General features: G+C 38.6%; 1 protein-coding gene across 7 annotated transcripts in view; it reads right to left on the bottom strand.

Moving 5' to 3' along the window:
- Positions 1 to 498: 498 nt before the first annotated feature.
- The window catches only part of Lclat1 (lysocardiolipin acyltransferase 1), a 195,961-nt gene continuing 171,353 nt past the window's right edge, over positions 499 to 25,106 (bottom strand). For 6 of the 7 annotated variants that reach the window (XM_026408752.2, XM_026408834.2, XM_077791937.1 and 3 more), the window contains one exon: positions 499 to 5,958. In XM_026408752.2, the coding sequence (XP_026264537.1) occupies positions 5,456 to 5,958 (503 nt within the window). In that variant the 3' untranslated portion in view covers positions 499 to 5,455. The remainder of the gene's footprint in view (positions 5,959 to 25,106) is intronic. The other variant, XR_013342297.1, reaches the window with a different exon arrangement.

The following is a 25,106-nucleotide window of genomic DNA, read 5'->3' as shown; positions in this document are numbered from 1 at the left end:
TGGTCTGCTTGACCCTGCTGAGGTGCTGGTCCTGTGGCTGGAAGGCTTAGGCAGTCTGAGGGACAGCAATCCACCCTGGGTAGGTCCCTGGGCTCCCAAAGGGTCCCGTGGACAGATAGGATGATCTTTCCCGACACACTGGCCACTCAGAAAGACTGCCTGGGTCAGGCTGACTGGCTACCCATATTGACCCATGAAGCCCTATACCAGTTGCTTCAGCAGTAGACTCACAATGACTTACTGTAAAGACTAAAGTCTTCGAGCCTCTGCCTCATTTAAGTGGAAATGGATTTCCAGTATCAGGCACTAAGGGGGCTCGTTGCTACTATTGGTTATTATTTCTGAGCATTTCCAATGGGGACAGCAAAAACTAGAAGAATATATATATTTTTTTAATTAAAGAGAAATACTTAGGATTATTGGGTTTTTACTTAATTGCTTTAATTTTATATTTATACATCTTTTCTTTTACACTGAAAATCTTAGTTCCTAGCAACATTATCATAATTACCCATACTCTTTATCTTATAGTAAATGCAATAGTTTCAGAAAATAAACTATAAACTGACAGCCAACAATATGATGACAAAAATTATTTAACTTTTTTTGGTAGTTCTTTTGCCTTTAGGCTATTCACTATTAGGGATATACATTATAGTTATCTGAAATAATTCCTTTCTGCATGATTAAGCTACAATATTGATATAGATTAATTTTCATTTTCCTTTTGATTTTTAGGAATTACATTTTCCCTTTTAATTTTATAATTCTGTAAAATATAAAGTTGGTTCCAAAGTCATGTGTAATATAAAGTCAGATATATTCAGAGAAGTCTAATTTCTATCCTAGACCTGTCAAACCTGTCCACCTCACCACCATATGTAATTGTTCTGGTCTGAACATTTGCTCATGTTTCCCTGGAATTCGCACCCCAGAGTGATGGTGTCAGGAGGTGGGGGCGTTGGGGAGGTTGTTAGGTCTTGTGGGTGCAGTCCTCAGGCAGGAGCCTGGAAGGCTTTCTGTAAATCATGCCCACCTACTCTAGCTCCGCTGGCAAGTTTAGGAAGTTTAATAGTTGTGGACATTTGTGGTCATTTGGCATTGATTCATGCTATTTGCAATGATGCCTGACTGTTCTCTTAAAATTCATCCTGCTCCCATCCTGTGGTCCAGAGAAATGAGCTCCAACTCTGGCACTAGAGGGTGGCAAGTAACCCAGGGATGGGTTCCACATCGCATTTCTAGGCAAATGAGTTTATATAATTTGTCAATGAAATGGGTCCTGCTGGAGATTAGTTGGGGTCTAAAGAGAGACCATGTTCTATTCTTTCCCTTGGCTCAAACAGAACGTAGGAGCCCTGGATGCCCCATGGTTCAGTCCTTGGGACCCGCATTCTTGGGGCTAGGTCTGCACTCTTTCGGCCCTGCATGCCCCTTTCCCAAACACCACCATGGGCTTCCCCCCATGAAACTCACAATGGAGAGCTCACCTGAGAACTCACGACAGAATGGGCATCACAGCTTTCAGTAGGCAGGACATATTTATACACTTGTTAAGTTTTAGCGTAAGATAATTGTACTGCTGAACAGTAAGGAGAGGAAGGGGAGCATGGAGTCCCACAGACCTTGAAGACTCATGTGTTGGAATGACTAAATTGTCCTGAGGAGAACCAGTATACTCTTTTTTAGCTTAGGCCACTTTTTCTTAATACCTGCCAAATGAAGAATCCAAAGAATCCTGAGCTACCAGTTCTTCCTGAACGCTATCCTTGGAAAGGCTGTAACAGCACAGGGAGACAAAGTGGCACCAGAACCTGTTGTTTCTGTTATGCCTGAGGAAATGGAGGCAGAACACACATGTAAACTCTATTTCACGTACACCACTTTATTCTGGATGTGGATCACAGATAACACGACTCACAAAACACACCAGTAGACATTAAAAACTAAGGCCATTCTGTGAGTTATTTTTAAAACTTGGTGTTTTTCACATAAGGATATTTTTAAAAAATGAATTACTAAAACCAAGATTCTCTTCTGAAATAAAAATTTTAGGGAGGGACAAGACAACTTTAGGGCCAGACCTCAACCAAAGCTCATCATGTGGCAGAACCACTTTCATCTTCTACAGCATGAAAACTACTGTAGGGCCACCACGCCTCAGCACTGAGTGCTCTTCCCCACATGTGACTGAGTGGTGTTACACTCAGTGACTGGTACTTACAGACCCTTTCCTCCCACTGGAAATGCACCTCCCACCTAAGAAATGCATTGCAGAATTCTTGGAATAAAAAAAAAAAGAAAGAAACCCAAACTAAGGCACTGAAAGCACATTATTTATATAAAAAAATGTAAACAATTTAACACCAACAGGCTCCTCCATTAGTCCTTACTGTAAGAGTGTCATTATTGGGGCCAGAGCGTGAAGTCCAGGGGAAACAGAACATGCCTGTCTCAAGACGTGGTCTTGGCCACTAATATCCCGTTCTTGATATGGTGCTATTGCAGTAATTCATTTCAAAATGACATTATATGAAAGCTGTTTTTTTTTTCTAACATGCATTTTGATGGCATAAGGAAGGATTATTGAAGTCTAAAATGATGGGCTCTTTTAACATTTATTTTTTAAGTTTTTCACTATATTCTCTAAATTTTGAAGCAAGTACTTTGGCTTGTTTCATAAAAGATATGTGGTGTAAGAACTCGTTACCCAGTTGATACCCCTTATATTTTAAGCACAGTGGTTCATATTGTAAATAGATCACACTTGCCATCCTTAGAACCTTTTAGAATGGTAAATTTGGCAATTGGACAAATACACTGCGAACATTTCAAAGTCACCTTCAAAGGACTGAGAGAACAGTGAGTAGAACTCATTGGAGGGGCAAGACTTGCAGCTGATCCGAGCCCACGGTGATGGTGGGAAGCGCGGCAGAAAAAACTCCCGGGGACTGTCACAATGACTGGTGCTGCGCTAATGCACGTGGTGTTTCAGTATCAACTTTAAATAGTTCTAAGCTCCAAATCATTAACTATAGTTCTTTAATTTTTTTAAATTAAAAAAGACTCAGGCTTTAAACACAGTTAAAAATGTGTAGATCAACATGAATTATTACAATGAAAAAAGACCTTCCTGTCATAAAATAGAAGACTCATTTTTTGGAGTTATTTCTAAATCTTAAAGCAAGTACAGTGTGGATTTTACAGATTTTAGTGCTTTGTAATTATGAATTTTGAGCACGTAAAATCAATTTTGTATTTTATCTTAAACACATTTACATGGTAGTTGTAACCTGACCAATAAATGTGCAGGAAAGGCAGGTGAGGGGGCTACGTTTCACCTGGGGTAGATAACACAGCTTATCATTTTTAACCCAGGACAAATGCAATCCTGATTATTAAACTATTTCTGTATTTAAATATGACCCAAAGAAGTCTTGGAGAAACTTAGAGACTTCTCTCATTAAGGAAAGGGAAAAAAGTTGTTTTTTGTTTAAAAAAAAAAAAAAAAACAAAAAAAACTCTTAAACCCCACAAAGGTAAATGGCTGGGCTGGAATATGTCATAATAACTAATTAGTTAGCTCCCTAAGGGATCAACAGCTGACCCCTCCATGGGACTGAAGCTAGGGTGCTCTATCACTGTGTCACACTCCCAGCCCTTTTATATTTTGAGACATGGCCTTGCGAAGTTGCCCAGGCTAGCCTTGAACTTGTCATCCTCCTGCCTCAGCCTCTGGAGCAGATGAGATTTCAGGCCAGCTTAGCTCAATAGCAGCTTTGAAGAAACAGTTAAGTGTGGGTTGGTGGTTTCGGTGAGCACTAGTTAATACTGTCTCAATAAATACGAAACGTCCACAGTGTTCTGCCCCAACCAGTGCTTTCTCATAGAATCTGTTCAGTAAGTTCAGCTCATGATGTGCTTACCTTTCATGGCAATGGATGACTGAACTGCTGGGTAGAAGTCACTGTCAAGCAAAAATGAGATGTCACTAAAGAGAAAAAAGGCATTCATGCCCCAAGAGTACATAAAGCAATAAGTAGCTCTGGAAGCTGGCTCACTGAGCAGTAGAGCTCACAGACTGGCCAACAGCTAAAGACTTTTAATAGGCTCATATTTTTGCAGCTCGACCATTATCCCTATTACCAGGCAAAAAAAAAAAAAAAAAAAAAAAAAGGAGGACAGAGCTCCAATGGGCTGGAACCTATGATGACATGCTCCTTTTGCCTCAGAAGGAGACAGTGCTTTGGGTTTGCTAGATTTTCCTCTGACTCCAAGTGTCAGAAATATTTAGATAAACAGTTGATCAAAAGTGGGTTTAAATATTACTATTGAAAGAGTAAATCTGGGACTAAAAAGAGAGACATTTCCCTGCTATCATTGAAAAGGATTCATTTGTGTTATCCTTGTATAAAATTTATCAAAGCTACCAGGCTTGAATAATTTAGGATAAACCATTACTGCCATGTCTGTATTTTTGTGGTTGTTTTAATGGCAGAAGCTAGATACCCATGCACATGTAGAAAACAATAACCTTCCTTTTTTGGTAGGTTTTAAAAAATGTTTCACAAGAAAGTTTCTGTCTACAATAACAGGATGTTCCTCTCAGCATGCCTCTAAGACAGCATGTGGCTGCATGCCTACCCCTTTTAACAGAAAAAGCTACACCTGCCAAGTTGTAAGGAAACCAGCACTAAGCATGCAAGATTGAGGATGAGTGAAGAACTGGAGCTAATTCCTAGCTTTTAAAATTCAAACTAAGGTTTCCAAGTGGAGAGTCTGTGGTTGCTCCCTGAGTCATGTGCAGGTGTGATTTTTCCATGTGAAGAAAGGGCACAGGTGGTCTTTTGATCGCTTGGTTAGCCCAAGATACTATGTGGAATGAGAGGATTCCTATGTTGATCATCTTGGGGATAAGGGAGGTATGTTTTCTGATCTTAAGGGAGGATGGGATGGGTTTGATTGGCATACAAAGGATGCAGACGGGGCCCAGGGATCGAGCCCAGGCACCACGTGCATGGCTGCATGGAGGAAGAGTGCTCACCTCCGGGGGTGAGCTGGGCAGTCAAGTATCAGTGCCTGTCGGGCCACACTACTCATGAGTTCCACACCTGCTTCTGGTCTGGTGAGTCTGTTGGGTTAGAAGATTGGGCCTTTCAGAGAACTTGTATATACCTTGTCTATCAATAGCCTGATGATTGTTTAATAAAAATATGGCCCAAGTTATGTCACAGCAATCGATCCCTGCTACATTTGCAGCATCAAGATTACATTCAGAGATTAAAAAAAAATTGTAGCAATATTTTCCCCACAAAATTAAGTGCAAAATATCTTTTAACAAATAATGATGATAGTAAGAAATATCTGACAATCATGCAAAATGCATCTCAGTTTACAAAGGCTTAGACATTTCCAAAATATCCCTTTAGGTTTTTACGTTGTGAGCCTGACCATCTTATTCATTTTTCTTTAAGTTTAAATGTGCCTGCTTGTGAAAAAGACGGTAACATGCAAGTTCAATGATTTCTAGTCCGCCAAATATTCTCTCTTGCAGCACAAAGATTACAATGGTGACTATAAAATACCACCGAACAGGGCTGTACAAATATATGAGCAGGCACATTGCAGGGCTGAAAAGGGTCCAGTACAGTATAGAGAGCAATTTGACCACAAGGACCCTGAGCTCAGACTTGCAAGGTGGAATTACATGCTGTTCAGTAAAATTGAAATTCTTCTCCCCCTGGTAGAAGGAACGCAGCCTCTCTTCCTTCTCCTCCCACCGCTTGTGGCACCAGAGCTGCAGGTCCTCCCTGGACATGGGGAGGGTGTCTACTGGATGTCGATGGACATGGAAGTGGATTTCCTTGGGGAAGTTGCCATGGAGGAGGTGCTTCTCTGTTTGAGGAATGTTGTGGGGATATGCCACAGTAATGTCATGGACAGCATCGAGGTTCTTACCTAGGTTTGGAAAAGATAAAAATATCTTTGTTTTAGCAGTGATCAATTGGTGTATAATGCTGACTCACAATGAAGAAACGAAACACTGGAAAACCAGGACAGAGTGAACCATGGTGAACAAACAGGGGCTATAAATATAATACTTGATTCAATATTTAATAGTTATTTTTAGCTTTTTTCTCCCCTGTTTGCTAATTATCACAAAGACTTTTAGAAATTATCTTCATTCCCAGAAATGGTAATCTGCCATTCTAGAATTAAATGGACAAGCACATCAGGTAGGATTTGAGATGGGAATTGAAGAGTACAGATTAGCCCCTTTACCCATAGGATTCACTATTTCAGTACCCCTTAATATCCTCTCCACATAAATACAAACTTTCTCACCTTTACCATGAAAGCTACTGCAAAAAAAAGTTCAGAATCAGACTTGAAAGTGGTCAGAAATGTATGAAAACTTCTATGTGATTTTTTAAGTTTTAAAAATACATCAACTTGAACTCCAAGTAAGACCCTGACCAGAGAGTCCATCTTCCTTAGCAATTTAATTTGCAGATGCTGGAAATGAAACAATGTGAATAGCAGCCTCATCTCCCTCAAGATGTCCTCAAAATACAAAGGGGGAGGGCTGCATTAAGCCTTGAGCAACCCCACTGGGAAGAAGGGGGACCTGGAAGGCAGAGCAGGGCCAGAGAGCACGGTAGGAAACAAGGCACTGAAAGTGGGCTGGAGGCAGGTGGCGCAGGCCCTCGGGTTATCATACTTCAGAATTTGAACACTCCAGGTGGTGGAGAAGCATCTTGAAAGTTGGAGGGTCTTGGGAGGTTCTAAACAGAGGGGGCAATGACAATACTGTATGGAGAGAGCAGGGGCAAGAGAGTAAAGATAGTAATTTGACAGCTGTTAACAATTCAGAAGGCCAGAACGAAGAGGAGGCAGTGGCCAAAGAAGAGACACATCCAAAAACATTACAAGGAACAACTGATATGATACAGCTGGAACTCGATGTGGCTGGATAAGGAGAGGAAGCAGGGAGGAGTGAACACACTTGTTTTTGTTTCAGGTACTGAGCAGATGGTGGGGCTTGAGACTAGAAGTGTCGGCGCAGGGTTGGATCTAAAGGGGCCACAAGGATATTTAATAATATGCTGTACTCGAGGCTCAGAGAAGATTAAGTGTTTTGCCCAAGGATACAGGGCATGTTGGTGCAAAGTCTCTGAAAATTGCTGTCCTCCTTATTCTGTTGTTAGCTGGAGACCTTTGATGAGACTTGGATTCCTTACCAGACCAGAGAGTACAAACAATACCAATTTGTGGGGACAGAAATCAGAATAGCAGTTGCCTATAGGAAGTGCCTGGAAGGAGCATAAGGAAGTTTTAGGGGTGACAAGGACTCTGGGGATTACACGGTGCTCACATTTGTCAGGATCACCAAACTGGACATTTAAGTTGTGTAATTTCACTCTATTTAAATTTACCCTCAATGCAATAATAACAAAGAAATGAAGCAACCCCCTCACTTCATTCCATATTAAACCCACTTGGTTGGATTCGCTTTTTAAAAACGGTTCTTCAAGTCTTCTATAAATGTTTGTCAGTCCCCATTACGTTGTGAATACTTTAGGACGAGGTTTCAATCTGGTTTCCTAACAGCCTTATAAAATAATCATCACTTAATAAGAGCTGGGTTATAAAAAATGAAAATGTCTCCATCAACAAGGCTTAGATTCAGAACTGGAGGGGCAGTCCCTTAGGAAAGCTGCACGCTGTTGACACGGGGTCTAAGGGGTACAGATGGAGGCTCATAGAGAAAGCTTTAGCAGTACTGTATCTAAAGAAAGACCAGGCCAGATGCAGAGGAGTGGGCCAGAGGCTGGAAGCCACAAGGTAAAGCTTTGTAACAGGGCTGTCAAAAGGAAATGCATTCACCATTTGAGAAAAGGCTGGTTTGCCCACAGGCCCGCTATGCTACTCTGGGAACTTACCTGCTATGGTGGATTGTCTGACAAACATCTAGAAAAAGCAGACCTGCTCTTCTACTGATGCTCTGAGCATGATATATCCCCTGGAATGGTAACTGTTTATTCATCTACATTGAAAAATCAAGCAATCTTTGGTCTATTTAGCCTTAATCACTATTATACTTTCTATGATAACAACAACAAAAAAAAAAAAACTGAAAAAAAAAAAAGAAGTCACTTCTCATACCAATTGGCCACATTCAGAGTTATATCCATTTTATTTACCTTCAAAACTTTCCTGCAACTAGTATTTCAGCTTCCACCATCTGCCAGACCCTTCTCCTCCATCAGGGACACTGGTCAAGATCAACACTGTTGCTCAGCCTTAACTGGTCTGCTTTTCCCATGTAGTCCCTTCTATCTTCCACTCAGTCACTCTACACCACTCTCACATTTAATCTTAGAATTGGAATAGGTTTCAATCTACTTTTAAAATAGTTTATATGTCTCAGTCTATCTCCTACAAACAGTTCTTAATGCTTATGGGTAAAATATAGTCATGTACAACTAAAAACTGGTATCAAAATGGTAAGACAAGTTTCTTGCTAGTTTTAGTAGAAACTAAACTGCTCCATATTCTCTTCTTTCCTCTTGACAACCTACATGGTGTATGTGGGGTGTTGTCCCTTGCATGTCTATGGGGTTATAATGTTCATAAGTAGCAAGTTTTAGATCATGAGAATACCACCAACAGGGACTATCCTTAGTGAGGAATGCTCAGTGAACAGTACGGAGGTCTGGGGCCTCTTGACTGAGTCACCTAATCTCTGCGTCTTTCATCTAGAAAACACCTCACTGGGTGGTTGTGAGGGTTAGATGAAATAATGTATATAAGCATGCATGGCAGGATCTGGTGCACAGTTAACACTCGGTGAAGGCCAGCCATTGCTATCACTGGACCATTAGGCTAACAGGCTGGGCTGTATCCACTGTGACCTGCCTGGTGACTAAGGGAAAAGCTACATTTAAGTCCCCTCTCTCTGTATCACTGTCCACATCACAGTTTCCCTGGGCCCCAAAGATACCAATTATGAATCTCCTGATTTAACCTTTCCACTCAGGCTAAATGTTCAAAGTACTATTTTGTAAAACTGAAGGTAGGGGAAAAAAAGAAAAGAAATTCCTCTGCTTCAAACATACTGCTTTTCCCCTTGAAATATATGATCTTAACTTCTTGCAATATCCAGCTCAAATGCCAAAAGTTCTAAGAGCTTTCTTTAAGTGATAAGGCCTAGGGTGGCCTTGCCCTCTGTGAGAAAGCACATGAGCTAACAAGCTTACTCCACACTCACTTGTCACTGTGCTAGTGGGAGAAGCCCAACTACCTTACAACAAGAGCCATGTCTTCTGTGTCTCCAGCACTAAAAAGGCTCCACAAATGTGTATCTGATCTACTAACTTTTTATCTGAAAATATGAGAGATCATTATGCTTTCTACACTGGATTACTAAGACAATTTGAGGGCCAGTGTAGAGTGAAGTCTTGCACAGTAGTTGGCATGCAGCAAGCTGTTGGTGTTAGCAACTATAGAAGCAGTCAGTTAATGAGACTGTCTTGCTCCACAGGTTCCCCCCGCCCCTCAATTTGAGTTCTATGAATTCTTGGTTCTGAAGGAATTACAAGAACTTGATACAGGGCATTCACCTTATAAAAGGGCAATATTCCAAAAGTTTCTTTTAAAATTTATAAATTTGGAATTACATCGTAACTCAACATAATTAAAATACTCATATGATAAGCAAAGTGCACGACATTATAACGTCAGCCACACAAAAGCCAATAAAGTGAAGGGGGAAGCTGGGTGGGGAGAAAGCAGCTATACCTTAACACTCATTTTCTTGTGCTGTAGCTTAAGCCTCCCTTAAGCATCATAGAAACTTAGAAATGTGTTAACTTCCAAGAAAAAGAGAAGGAAATGGAGAAAGGCTTTTACTCATGGAAGGAATTAGTTTATAATCATTAAACTTCAGACAGCACAAAGCCACAGCTACTCGGCACTGAGGGTTAGGGCCCAATCCTCTGCAGGCAGGAGAATGTACTCCATATCATCCTCTGTAATCGTACTTTCTGGCCCTTGACCCCTAGCCCAGCAGAGCCAGTACCACCACACAAGCGAGTTTCCTCCTGAAAGGAACAGGTAAAGGTCGGCATATCTAAGTAACAGTAATAAAACTGAAAGTCAAAAGTTGAGATGTGTCTATTTAGTTTATAATAGGGCTAATATATTATATATTAAGAAAATAAATTCCTACACTTACAAAGGATTTATACTGCTTTTATATCTTTTGGAAGGAAAAAACATTAGACTTAAAATATGCAAATTAAGATGGCTGCCATCAATAACAGCCATTTAAAAAGATCCCACTGCTTGTCAGACAATATACATGATGTGTCTAGATGCTCTTGATATCTACCAGCACGGGCTTAGGAAATGGACCTGTTCTATTTTGGATGCTGTATCTACTGGCAAGTTTCATATATCACTATTATTTTTTAAGCCAGCATTCAATTAGAATAGCCACACTCACTTGGAACCATGGTTGTTTCTTTTCATCCCTGGAAAAACAAAGCTCTTGCTTTATATTGCAAATCTTAATTTCAATCCCAGAATGAGACTGAGGGAAGTTTGAATACCTTACTCATGTTTAAGTAACCAATGGAAGTTTGAAGCTATGACTGACTTTTACTAATATCCAGAAAGGAGTGTCTCTATCATCAAGTTGAGCCCATGACTGTTAGAAGATCCATACCAGATATGAAAAGCTCACTGGAGTGGCAGTGAGCAAATCCCCACTCATGTCCATATTTAAAGTAAAAGACACGTAAGAGACTTTTGAAGACCCTAAATGCATTCTAGAATGAAGAAATCCTGATTTGCCTGCTAAAGCATCAGTTCCAAGTATTCAGCTCAATGACAGAATAATACAAATGGGAGTATTTTTTTTTTAACACAGTGATCTTTAAAAGAACTGGTAACAACTGAAAATTTTCTTTTCTTTCCTCATTTCATAACCAAATACACGTAGCATATACAAAAACATAATTTAGATTTCACTTTAACATCTGCTTTTAAAACATTTAAAATGTAAGTCTATTTCCTATTAACCAGTTCTAGGTCCATAAATTTAACTACATATATTATAATTTTTAGATAAAGCAGCTTGTCACCCAACATGCATTTGTGTTAAAATAAAATGCCGAGGGTTGCTGATTTTGTACACTGCTTTTCAGATTAAAAAAAAAAAAAATTACTCCAAGAAGACAGAAGTTGGATCTAGTAACTAAGCAATTATGGGCTGTGCCACTCTGTCACTGACATGCAATTGTATGTGGCTAATAACAAAGCACAACTAATCGGTACTAGTCACTACACTTGGCAGAACAGTCTGGAATGGAATGATTCCGACAGATTTAGACTAAAAATACCAACAAATGAGACACTTTTCAGCCTCAAAATGAAAGGGTGTGCGGGAACCACTTAAAATCAATTGGTATTAAGGCTCAAACAGTACCCTTTTCTTCGAGAATATACTATCGTTTCCTACTTGAAATAGGATAGATTTTTCCTTTAGCATAAGTTGAATACTTATGGGACAAGGGGTGGAGTTGGCAGATCCCTGTCCTACTCTTGTCAGCTCTGTGACCTTTCATGTTCACTGTAAGCCTATCTAAATGCAGACCCCAGACCTACTCTCACTTTGTGGGTTTGTAAAGAACAACTGGTAAGTTCTGTAAAGTGCTTAGAGAAGAGCAGGCACCCAGAACATGTGTGCACAGATTCTTCTTGTTGCTGTACTGTCACACTCCTCTGGGTGGATATCCACTTTTTGCACCTGGAGTGAATCATTAAGGTTAGTTGGTACCCTTACCTTCTTTCTCTACATTCCCTTATCCTTTGGGAGAAATACCAACTCTATTGCATGCATACCATGTTTTTTTTTTTTTCTTTCTTTCTTTCTGACAATTGGTCAAAGTATAGAGGTAAAGCTGTTTAGAGGACTGACCCTGGCACTAGGGATTAACCTTAATTTATCTTCTGGTATATATTTCAAAGCCTACTACCTAATTCCTTAGACATTTTAAGATAAGCATAGACTTTAAAACCTCCTGTAGCATTCAGAATAGAAGCTGGTGATCCCTGTGCTCTAGGGTCACTGATAGAATAAGAGCATTTGATATGCTTCACAATTTGACAACACAGGTACCTTCAGAGATCATCAAACACAGGATGTGGGCAACAGCATGCACTTACTGAGACCAGAGTTTGAAAATAAACAATGTCAAATTTAAATCACAGTCCTTGGAATTCTTCTAAACATAGCACAACTCTAAGTGTCCAATTATTAACAGTATTCATTTACCATGCCCTTTTTTCACTGATAATTTTGAAAATTTAAAACTATATGAAATCTAGGCTCAGTCAGAGTTAACCTCAAGACTCTTCAGTCTGAAATTTGAATAGAATATTTTTGATACACAAAATGCACTAAAAATACAAGTAAAAATAATTCTGCTACTACACTAAGCTTTGCAGCAAGTATTTATAAAACATTGAGCTCTCAGGGACCAGACAACATCTTGATACTTCAAGGACACCTTATAAATAATAGCAGCACAGCACTTTAGCTCCTTAGGGAGAGATACCATGTCTGTTGAGGGCTTGCTATGGTTTACTCTGTCATCCAGTCCACTCCTCTTCCAAGAAGCAAAAGCAAAACCTTTTGGGAACAGGCCTTACTTCATCATGGCAATGCCATTCCCTTTACTGATTCAGGAAGAGGTTCAATTCAGCACAATGAAATGTAAAGGGATGGGGGTGGGCTTCCTGGGGCTTCTGGAGAAATTACCTTACAAGAAAAAGCCACAAGAACAACATTCACAGAATGAAGCTGAAACCACTGAGGTCAGAATGGAGAGGTAGAGGTGCTCTGGTGCTTGCTGAGATGGTTGAGTACCAAAATCTAACCCAGCACCCTACTGCTAAACTTCTAGTTGTATAGGCAGCACTTGATTTCCTTACTACCTTCAGTCTGGTTGGACACAGGTTTTCTGCTGTTAAGTGTCCTGACTGATACAGTGGTCTATCAGCAGTAGGAATTAAACATCAACTCCAATTTAAAAGAAAAATGGCATTCTATTGTGAAGTAGGATTTCTATTTCCTTTAAGTGGTCTTTACATCTTACTGTTACCTGACAGCATGAAAATCTTTGAATTATACATAATGTAGGCTTCAGTATTTTTTCCAAAAATCAATATAAGAATTGAGGGAGTATTAATACATTTGAGATAACAGATTTATATGGACCCATATGTTTACCCAAAATATTTTAGAGGAGGTCATATCTCTATTTATTAAAAAAAGCTGATCACCTGATAGCAAGCATATTTAATTACATTTTGTAAAAGTTGAGATTTTATAATCCAAATTCTCACATCAAAATTCTATAAAAACAAAAATAATGATAAAAATATCCCCTTTAAAAACTTTTAGCTAACCCTTGGATAAGAGATTAAACTAAAAGGAAAATTAACCAAAAAGGAATAAAAAAGAGAAGCCAAGGGATACAGTAAAGGTCATACTCAAAGGAAAAATTTATGACTTTAGATGCTTTATATTAAAGAGGAAAAACTTCACCCTGAAAAAAATGTGCCAAAGGAAATATTAAGAGAAGATTACTAAAGATACAGAAGCAGTAATTAATAAAACTAAAAAATAGTGATGGAATAAACAAATGGAAAGTTAATTATTTAATAATAGTGAAACACTTTCATCCTATGAAAACTGATTAAAGAATAAGAGCATAAATAGGAAAATGGCAGACAGAAAAATAAATCGACCATAAATATAGAGGAGTTGAAAGGATAATGAGAATGTAGACTGACATATGGCAGATTTGCAGATTTGTATGTTGCATATACACAAACCACAGCAGATGATGCATGTGCAAACATGCTACATATAACACCACAGATTTTCTTCTAAGTATTTGTGTTCGTATAAAAATTATGTCAAGTATTAAATTTAGTCTATTTTCAGTAGAAATGTAAATTGTTTTCAGTGGATACTCAAACTACACTGTTTCTGTTGTGCAACAGGGACAAAGCACATAAATGCTAATTACAGAGGCAGGTCAACCTAGCAGCTATGCTCATTGCAATATCTTTCCTCAATTTCAGGGATTTTCATATATACATTACAAAGCAAAAATGGGTGCAATAAACAAACACCATAATGTGCTATGAAGGGAAAGGGCCAAGCAGACAACTTCCAAAATGTTCTAATTCCCAGGACCTAATAAGAATGAATGCCACTTCATCTTGTCCATCTGTGCATTATATTATTGATGATATGGACCTTTATAGCCTGTTCTTTCAAAAATTCATATGCTTGCTTTGTTTTCATCATTGTTACCATTCTTTACAAGAAAGGATGTGCTAAAATGATATTGAGAGAAAACAAAGTTCAATGTGAAAATGAGAACAGTAATAAAGCATACTCTACCTCACTGTTGGGCTCAACAAATTTGTTTAGATGCCAAAACCCCTGGACATGAATCAATAACAGATTAAAAGATTAGAAGGATCAGTACATACATAATCTACCAATCTTCTGGTCTTACAAATGAAAGAGAGAGAATGTTATTATAGTCTTTATGCTCTGATGTTAGGATTGAAGATGACTAATGATGCACTTGAACATTTCTCTACTGAGTACCCACTATGTATGATAATGCAGGCATTATTCACTCAACGCATATCTATAGATAATACATGTTATAGAGAATGTACGTGCCAGACACGGCTATAAACATATGGGGTACATTGGTGAACAAAAGACCCTGCCTTTGTGGAGCTTATCAGGGCACATAGTCATGTTTAAATACCATAACAACATCAGAAATATCAGCCTCTTAAGGCAGAAGTGTTAAGGTCTGTAAACAAGTAAAAAATAACACCTGGTATTTTGCCAGAGAAATGTTAGAGTTCGTAAACAAGTCTGGATGGTGCCTGGCAAAATGTCAGAGGGAGTGGTTTGAGAAGTAACAAAAGCGAGCCATTAAGTGTGGAGATTCCTTATTGGTTGATTGATGTATCTAGTTTATGCTAATTAAGATAAGCTGTGCAAAATGTATAAATAGCTCTGTTGCCCTACAATAAAGGGCTCCTATTCCTGCTGCATCAATCTACAGAAGTTATTCGTCACCCCCCCGGTTATTTTGCTGCAGCCGGGACTGCGGCACAGAAGAAGTGGAGCCACAGAGAAATTAAGTCACTTCCTCAAGATGTCAGCTATCAGTCAGTTCTGACTCTTGAAGCCTTCTATGAGGTTACTCTACTTTCTCACAGCTATATATGAAGACCAGACTGACTTGGTCTTATACCCAAGGACAGTGATCTTCTGCAAGTTAATCTCCCTGGGCCTCTGGTTCCCCATCTGCTAAATGGAAATAATGCTTCCCTTGGAGGGATAGAAAAAAACAAAAGAAGGTACCTTCAGCCAGTTGATAAAGGCAGTCTACTACATTCAGTAATCAATTCTGTACAATGAAGACTTTTTTATTTTAAGTTTCTTTTTATCTTCACTACATCATTTTTATCTTTTAAGTACATCATGAACATATTCTGATTAACAGAGTTTTGCTACAGTTTTATAGGAGTGTAAGCAAATTTCTTTCTGTGTGTTATCCACTCCTGGGCAATGCTTAGTTGACTGGTCTACAAAATCAGAAGGTAGGCCCTATCATCCACTTTGTGGTGGCCATCTAAGCTACTGCACTATGTCTAAATTACAATCTTTTAAATCTAGAAAATACATGGTAGTAATAGTATAGTTTAAATGTATAAAAATATGCCCCAAACCAAAGTCCAACATTACTACCCTACCATCTTTATAGTGGATGTGAATTTTCATATTAACAGAGAGTTCTCTGTAATTTCATTCTTTTCTCTTTGGAGAGGAAGAGTAAATTTGGTTAAGGATGGAGTATTTACTGAGGTGGGGCAAACTGGTTGTTGCCTTTAGCAGCAAGACAGTGAATGTCCTCGTCCCAGGTGAGTTTTGTCCTTTCCATGGCCTTGGTTTCTGCACTGGGAACCACACTAGATGTCAAGGCAGCTACCAAACTCTGTTAGGCTTGCACGACTCCTCAAATGACCCAGGAATTAAGTTACCTTGTTTTCTATCTCTCAGAAATCAGAATTCCCATTTGGTATGCTTGGTTTCAAGCATGAGGATTGAGGATCTTCCTAAACAAGATGCTTTTAACCACAAAGACCCTCTGGTCAATGGAAGGAATGCACAAGACACATGTCTGGACAGGACTATGCCTATTTTGAAGACTTTGTTTCCCATGGTTTTCCTCTACAACTATCTGTTCACACTATCCTCCCTCAAATGACTAAATTAAATATTCTGCCAGCAGTGGAGTTCATGTACTTTGTACTCCTTAAGAGAAACAGTCAGAATTCATTCCTCCTTTCCTTGTACTTTACAATATAGGACTCTATAAAACAAAAGGAAGTGGTGGTGGTAAAGAATACGAATCAATACAGGGACTATTTCAACCTTCAAACAGTGAATTCTCAAAGGTAGGCCTCTTGTATATCCAGTTCTTCATTGTGCAAAGGCTGCCACTACTGTGATAAGACATAATCTGATGGAACTCATATTTCTTTTCTACAAGGAAGATAAAGAATCGGGTTATGTATAGCTCAACTGTAGGACAAAAGTCCCTGGTTCTTCCAAGATGGTAAAAGAACAGTAGGCTATATTCTTCACACAGCTTATAGGGTGTCTTTTGAAGTTAAAGGAAAAAAAAAGACAGAGAGAACAAAAATGAAAAAGAAAATGGGTTTTATGAAGTTCAAAAAGATAAATTTCAAAGAACAGAGCAGTCCTACTAATTACACCACCATGCATCATTTGATACTTGTAGATAAAATGTTAGCTTCTCCTGCCTTTTTCTTCTTTTCCTCCTTCCCTCCCTTTCTTATCTGAAAGACAGATGCTAACATTATACCAAAATAAAATCCAGCCCAAATACTCTTAAGTCTTTTTAAACTATCAGAATATGAGACAGGTGTGTAGTTACTATTCACAGACTTACAATTCCTGGTTTGAATAGCTGTAGCTTACCCTATGCTCTTCAAGGCAGAAAAACTCTCCCACCCCACCTAGTCCTGCCCCATTCTGAGGGGTCTAATGACTCCTCAAAGGAGGGAACACTTTACGTAACAACATACTTTCTGGGTCTTTTATTCCTGTATTAGACAAGAAAGGACTCTTCTAAATATTTTCCAAACTTTAACAACTAGAAATTCCTAGCTGACCAACTTCTCAAAACAAATTCTTATGGAGAGGTGTGGGAGTTTGAAGCATAAGGACGAATTTATTTTCTAGTACACTAATGAGTTACATCAGAAAGCAGAGGTGAGGGCTGGTAATCTGGCCAATTTACTAGATAATTCTGCTATATTTGAGCAGAAGGGATAGAATCAGGGTTGGGGGATTACTCTGTTAAGTAATTTGAATATTAGAGGGCAGAACAGAATTTTTGGGGTGGGGAGCAAATATTCACTAGGAGACAAGGAGATGGGGAAAAGTACTTCAATCTAGGGGCTTAGTCCTCTGAATTGGCAAGTGTCTTAAGCTGGTTTGAGCTGCTATAAGAAATTACCATAGCTGGGGGACTGTGTTAGTCAGTTCTTTGTTACTGTGAACAGTATCTTTGTAACTATTTTGTGTGCCGCAGGCTGCTCACCGGCCAGGCGGGCGAGCTGGCTGAGCCCCGTTCCTGCCGCTGCTATCGCACAGCACTGCCTGCCGCACCCCTGCTGAGCGCTTCCCTGCTGGGCTGTCAGTGCACGCGGGCTTGCAATCTTGCAACCCGGTTGGGCACAAAAACACAAGCCAGTCAAACTGAGACAAAGTTTTATTTTGTGAGAGGCCGTGTGCTTCCCCTAACAAGTGGGTCCACCACGTGTGTTCTACCTGAGGGGGGGGGGCGCTCCACTTCCCCCGGAACACCCTCCTACCATCCTTTCCCAACCAATGGGAACTCTCCCATTACAAGAGTGACATGAGTAACTTGAGTCCTGAAACGGGCCCAGGTAAACAGCATGAGTCCAATTACCATATGAATGTGAATTGCTGGCTGGCAGTCACTAAACCCAAAGGTGCCTGTATCAATATTTTTGCTGTGGCTCCTAACATTTGTGTTGCTGTGAAATTTATTTTGGCTTATGGTTTCAGAGGTTTCAATCTGTGGTCGACTGGTTCCATTGTTCTTGGGCTGATGTGAGGCAAAACATAATGACAGAAGTGCCTGGTCTCCTGCTCAGCTTATAGCAGCAAGGAAGCAGAGTCAGAGACAGAAAGGGAGAAAGAAAGGGGCTAGAGAGAAGTTAAACTCTTCCAGGAACCCGCCCCCCCAGGCCCTGCCTCCCAGCTGTCAATGGTCAAAGCCCTCATGTAGTCTTCATTGCCTGAAAGTCCCCTTTCAACTTTACGTATTGGGGACCATGCTTTCAACACATTAACTTTTGGGGGACATTCCAGATCCAAATCATAACAATGACTTAACATTTTAACTCACATTTATTTCTTAAAGTTCTGGTAGCTAGAAAGTCCACTATCAATGTGCCAGCGGATCCAGTGTCTGGTGTACAGATGGCAAAGTTCTCATTGTATCTTCACAGGACAGAAACTCAAGAGCAATCTTCTCTCCCTCCCCACCCGCATATCTTTGCTTATAAGGGCACCAATGTCATTCATGAGGGCTCCACTTTCATGAATTAATTAGCTCCAAAGGCTCCTTGTCCTAATACCACCACATGGGTGATTTAGGCTTTAATATATGACATTTTAGGGGCAACCAACATTCAGTCCATAGCAGCATAAAACAGTCACTGGCATACTAACTGAGCTTCCTGTTTAAATTCCATCAGAAACACACGGACAGTCAACATCTGGATGAGTAGCTACCTATCCTGAAATTTAAGCTGGAGAAAAACAATATACTTGGGAGGAAAATAAGTATTTTTATTGTGTTGAATTGTGTCCTCACAAAATTTATGACCACTAGAACTTCTGAAGGTGAACTTATTTGGAAACAAGATCTTTGCAGATGACATAAAGAATGGAGATGAGATCATACTGGATACGGTATGCTCTAATCCCAATTAGGATGACCTTGAAGAGAAAGAAAAGGCAATACAGAGAGAGGTGGCCATGTGAAGGTAGAGGGAAAGGGAGTACGCAGAAACCAGTTGAAGAATCCTAGGAGCACCTGCAGCTGCAAAAGACAGGGAAAAATTTTCCCCGATAAACTTGGTGGGGGCGGGGGAATGGCCCTATTACTCCTTGATGCCACACTTTTGGACTCCAGAAGTGTAAGAAAATAAATTCCCTATTTAAGTAAGCACAGCATTTTTTAATGGCAGCCTATAAAACTAATGTAGCATACATCAGAAAATGATGAATGTTAAGGATTACCTTTTTGATAGTCTTGATTTTGGGAAGGAAATCTCTCCAAAAGTTTTACTATTAAATGGTACTTTCAGAAAAAAGAGCAGGATCACCTAATGATGAGTCATAGCTATATATGTACAAAATGGAGACTTATTTATTTTCTAAGTCTAAACAGGTGAATGGCAGGTTCCTATGAAAAATGTGAAGCTGTCACACTGTAGAGATTAGTTCCTTAGTTGAGGAAGAGAGGCAGTAGTTCTTAACTCCAGGCAATTCAGGAATCACATGGGAAACTGGTTGAAAATAAGAACTTCTGGGCTTCATTCCCAAAGATTCTTATTTAGTTTGTATGGCCAGAATCAAGGAATTTTAACAAGAACACCAGGAGATTATGATCTGATCTAGGGAGTGAGATTATGAACTGACATAGGGAGTTGGAAGGTCTCTCCAGGAAAAATACGGAGTTATTGGGATGGTTCAATGCAGAGTACGCCTTGGGGAGGTATGTTTAAAAGCTGGGCTTTAGAATCAGGTGGGTTCTTCACCTAATTTTACTCTTTGCTAATGCATGGTGTTGAAAACATACATAATGGGGGCTGGGGTTGTAGCTCAGCAGTAGAGTACTCGCCTAGCATGTGCAAGGTGCTGGGTTTGAGCCTCAGCACTACATTTAAAAAAAAAAAAAAGTAAAATAAGAGTTTTAAAAAAAAAGAAAACATACATAACCTCTGGATGAATTGAGATCATCTTTAGTAAATGATCAATGGATGTTACCTACTCAAATTATTTTAAAATTTATTTAAGGAGAAAACAATTTGATGCTCTAATTCACATGACAGTCAATTACTCAAGTATACAGTAACTAGCTGCCATAGGCTGTGTTCATATAGTGGGAGATCTATTCAGGGTATCAAGGAGGGTTTATTTCTACTTTGGGGTATGGGAGAGAGATGTGCTAGATATGATTTTGATAACTGTGGAACAGCAAGAGAGCACAAAATTACTGGAACTGATAAGAAAACAATTAAGCAAGAAAAAGGCAAAGATAAGCTTTGCTGATGTAGCAATTATGCCTAAAGATCCTAGTGTCTTCTTAAGTTTAGCACTGAAAATAATTTCTTACTGCACTTGGCATACCCAGCTTATTGATGCCAGAAGTATATATCCAGGCAAGTTTGAGGAGTGTGGCCTCCCTGACCTCTAATTCAGCCCAGTGTCTCAATCTTAGTTTCTTTAAATACTAGAAATGGAACAAAAAAAGAAAAAAGCATGACTTAAGTACCTTTTTTGTTGGTACCACAATACTTAGTAAAGTTTCATATTTGTAGAAACCTTGATTGATGGGGCAACAACAAGGGGACAGGAGAAGACATGAAAGTGAGAAAAGACTAGAGATACCTGATAGAGGTTTACTGACTAATGCTGGGGGTAGGGGTGTGGGGGCTGAATGCTAGACAGAGAGAGCTGTGGCCTGAGCGTGAGCCACGTAAGTACATTTACATTACCACCTTTTAGGCACCAGTATTCACTCAGCTGAGGTTACACTGGATTTTTTATTTTCTAGTATTTACAAGTAATATGTAAAGATATAAGGTTAATGTGTGATCAAAAACCAATGGTTCTTAACTCTTCTGCTATTCTTAGAAGCACTTGGGCAAAGATGTTCAACCAAGGATTATGTAGGAGGATATATTTAACAAATTAACCCAAGTTCCTGGGTGGAATATTCCTAGTCCCTTTAAAGCCACATATCTAAAATACGGTAAAGAGCCATATGTCTGCAATATGACAGCCTCTGTTAGCAGGCACCATATGGAAGGCTCCGATCATTAAAATAAGGTAAGATAAAAAGGGCAGAGATTGAAAAGGAAAAATGTTTCTATTCACAAATAATATGACAGACTGTAGAAAAACTTTGAGGCTCTACCAAAAAGCTATCAGAACTAAGTGGATTAACAGATTTAACAAGATTACAAAATAAAAGTTCAGGATAAAAAAATCAGTTTATTTCTTTAATTAGCAAAGAATGAACAATGAAATTTTAAAGAACACCATTTACAATGACAAATTTATGAAAAACTTGGTGAGAAATTTCACAAAATATGTGCAAGGCTGAAAACTACGAAACACTGCTGAGAGAAATCAAAAAACCTAAATAAATGAGAGATACAGTATTATCAACATGACATTTCTCTTCTAAACATAGACCAGTTTCTAATACGCTCCTAATACGCTTCTTTGTAGAAATTAAACTGATTCCTAAATTCTACCTAGGTATGCAAAGGAACTAGAATAAGAGCACTTTTAGAAGAGAACAAACCTGGAGACCTGAGATAAAGGTTTAATAATCACGACAACATGGTACTGGAGGAATGCCAGATGTACAGATCAACAGAATAAAAGAAAGTCCAAAAACACAACCACACTTACACAACCAAGTCACTTTAAAACAACTTGCCTGGGTAATTCAAAGGAGAAAAAAGGCTTTTCAACAAATGGTGTAAACTGTTTCACAAACAAAATTTTGATGCTTACCTCATACCATATGCAAAAATAAACTGGAAATGTATTTTAAATCTGACTTTGAAGGTTTAAAGGCATAACAAAGAAAAAAAAATCTTTGTGACCTAGGCTAGGCAATGATCTTACCTGGGACACTGAAAGCACAATCAATCAAGAAAAATCGAGAAACTGTACTTCATCAAAATTAAAAACTTCAACTCTTCGTAATACAGTATTAAGGAAATGAAAGGGCAAGTCACGGGCTGGGGTTGTGGCTCAGTGACAGAGTGCTCACCTAGCATGTATGGGGCCCTGGGTTCGATCTTTAGCACTACATAAAGCTAAATAAATAAAGGTTTTGTGTCCATCTACAACTAAAAAACATTTAAAAAAAAAGATAGGGAAAAGAGGACTTGTAAACAGTATATATTTTAAATGACTTGTATGTAAGATATATAAAGAACTCTAGTCACTCAATCATAAGGCAAACCATTTTCTAAAACAGAAAAAGACTGGAATTAACAAACAACCAAAGAATTATATGGAAGGCAAATAAGCCCAGGAATAGATATTTAAATTAACATCTTTAGTTATTACTAGGGAAATATAAATAAAAAACACATTCCTATTAACTAGAATGGCTAGAACCCATGGCAGGGAGGATGGTGAACAACTGGATCTCTCAAACATTCTTAATTGCAATGTCAGAGTACAGCCACTTCGAAAAACCAAGGTTTGGCAGTGACCCAGCAAGTGCTCACCTAGGTATGTACCCAAGAAAATATATGCCCACATAGATTCTTGTATGCAAGTATTTGGACAAATTTTGTATGCAGCATTCTAAAACCAGAAATAACCTAAATGTCTATTGGTCCACGAGTAGATAAACAAATATGGTATATTCCATATCACGGAATTCCATTCAGTAATAAAAAGGAATAAACTACTGATACATATAGCAAAATGAATGGTACTTATAAAAATTTAACAAGTGAAAGAAGACCTACTTACTATATAATTCAATTTATATAAAAACCTAGAAAGGCAAGTCAGAAAGCAGATCAGAGGTGACCAGGGTTCATAGGAGCTAAACTGCAGAGGGGCATATGAGAGAACTTTTGGAAGTGATGGAAATGTTCTATATTTTGACTATGGTGCTAGTCATGTGACTAAACATTTATCAAAACAGATCTAATTGTACTCTTAAAATGACTACATTTTACATCAAGTAAATTCTACCTCTAGAAACTCTTGTTTTTATAAGAGCTTTTCAAATATATGTCCTAAAAAACATTTAAAATGACTCAATATCACAAATTTGTAATATGTGCAATAGTCTAAATAGAATTTTATGAAAAGCTGCTTGGATTCTCATCAAACCAACATGTTAGAAAACAAAATTTTTAAAGTTTGAAAGAAAATCAAAATTTATTCACATGTACTATTTTAAACAATTTTTTGATATTACCATTTTATAGGAAATAGAACATTTTCCAATTCATTGAAGTAGGCATTAACTTACCCATAAGCATTGCATTACAATTTTGTAATATTTTTTTCTTTTTTTTTTTGTAATATTTTTTCCCTTTCCTGGCTAATGCATAATACAATTTCCTAATTAAGGGACAACCTGACATTTAAAAATTTAACTAAGAGCAACCTGACATTTAAAAATTTTAACCATCCTAATTTCTTTCAGGATCACAAATAATAATCTACCATAAACACTGCTTTCTAGAGAGGAAAAATGTTCAATCAACATACTTTCTGAAAGTTGCCAGTAATTCAGTTAAAATTGACAAAGAATATGGGGCTAAGGTTGTGGTTCAGTGGTAGAGTCCTTGTCTAGCACATGTGAGGCACTGGGTTCAATCCTCAGCACCACATATAAACAAACAAACAAACAAGCAAACAAATAAAATAAAGGTATTGTGTCCACCTACAACGAAAATTTTTTTTAAAAATTTCAAAGAATAAAAACAACAAGAAAAGTGAGAGACATGTGCCTGGAAATTGATATTTTAGAAGCCAATATCTCTGACTTATTATTAGATTACCACATTAGAAGCAGGGCTCTGTGCTTATCAAACAAGTCATACACACACACACACACACACACACACACACACACACACCCTGGTACACTTCAAAACCTTCTATAAATTCAGAGCAAATATTACAAGAACAATGTGCCATTTAATCCGATCAGTAGTTCAGAATTGGATGACTCTTTTTTTTTTTTTTGCTTTTAATTAATACAGTGATGCAGAAACTCGTAGCATGTTTGGGAACTGGTTAAACATATGCACTGCAACCTTCCTTGTCAAATATTCCCTCCATCACCACTCTGAACACAACAATCCTTTCACAGGCCACAGCAACTCAACAGCAACACTGCTTAACACTGCTCATCAGCTGTGTACATGGGTGTGTGTGACAGCTTATGCGGAAGATATCTATATGCAGCTTCTACTAATTTCTGCACAGTGGTGCCAAAGAGGCTGGGCTGGGTGGTGACCACTGCTCTCTCTATTGTATCTCCCCATTTCCAAACCAGGGAAGGGTCAGCTTAGCCCTTTATATAAGCTTATTGATCCACTGATTTGTACTCTGATGTGTGCCGATTTTAAAAATTCTAAACTGTTCAACTAGCCATAAGACATAACCAAAAAGTAATCTCATTTAATCCCCCTTTTTTTCTTTGTAGCACATAATTTACTTTTCCCAAATAAATTCTTTACTATAGATCTATAAGGCAAATAAGTCAAACTGAACTTGGATGTCCGTGCCTTTCATTTCCCACATTCACCTAATCCTTCTGACTGCTGAAGGTGTTCTGGTTTGCTGTTCTCCTTCCCCAGAAACTCATCTGAGCTTAATTGAACAGACACACATTTTGGTAAAAGTATTTAATTTCTTTTTCTTCAGTCTAGAAATGGAAGCTAGTGGGTGTCTTCAGTAAGGTCCTGACCAAAAGTCCTTAGCCAAAAGCAGGTCTTTAGTATCACACAGAGATCCTACCTATTCACTTACTTCCTTCTGTGCCCATCAGCCTAGATTTCAGTATTTCATGCCTTTGTTTTTCCTCTCAAACCTGCTATACTTCCTCATTACACCCCAACTTCACATTATTTTTCTGAGAAAGTAAATCATA

Source organism: Urocitellus parryii, chromosome 12 (genome assembly GCF_045843805.1).
Source record: "Urocitellus parryii isolate mUroPar1 chromosome 12, mUroPar1.hap1, whole genome shotgun sequence".
NCBI classification, from domain to species: Eukaryota; Metazoa; Chordata; class Mammalia; order Rodentia; family Sciuridae; genus Urocitellus; species Urocitellus parryii.
The sequence above is the reverse complement of the archived record's forward strand: the minus strand, read 5'-3'. Positions and strand labels throughout refer to the sequence as shown.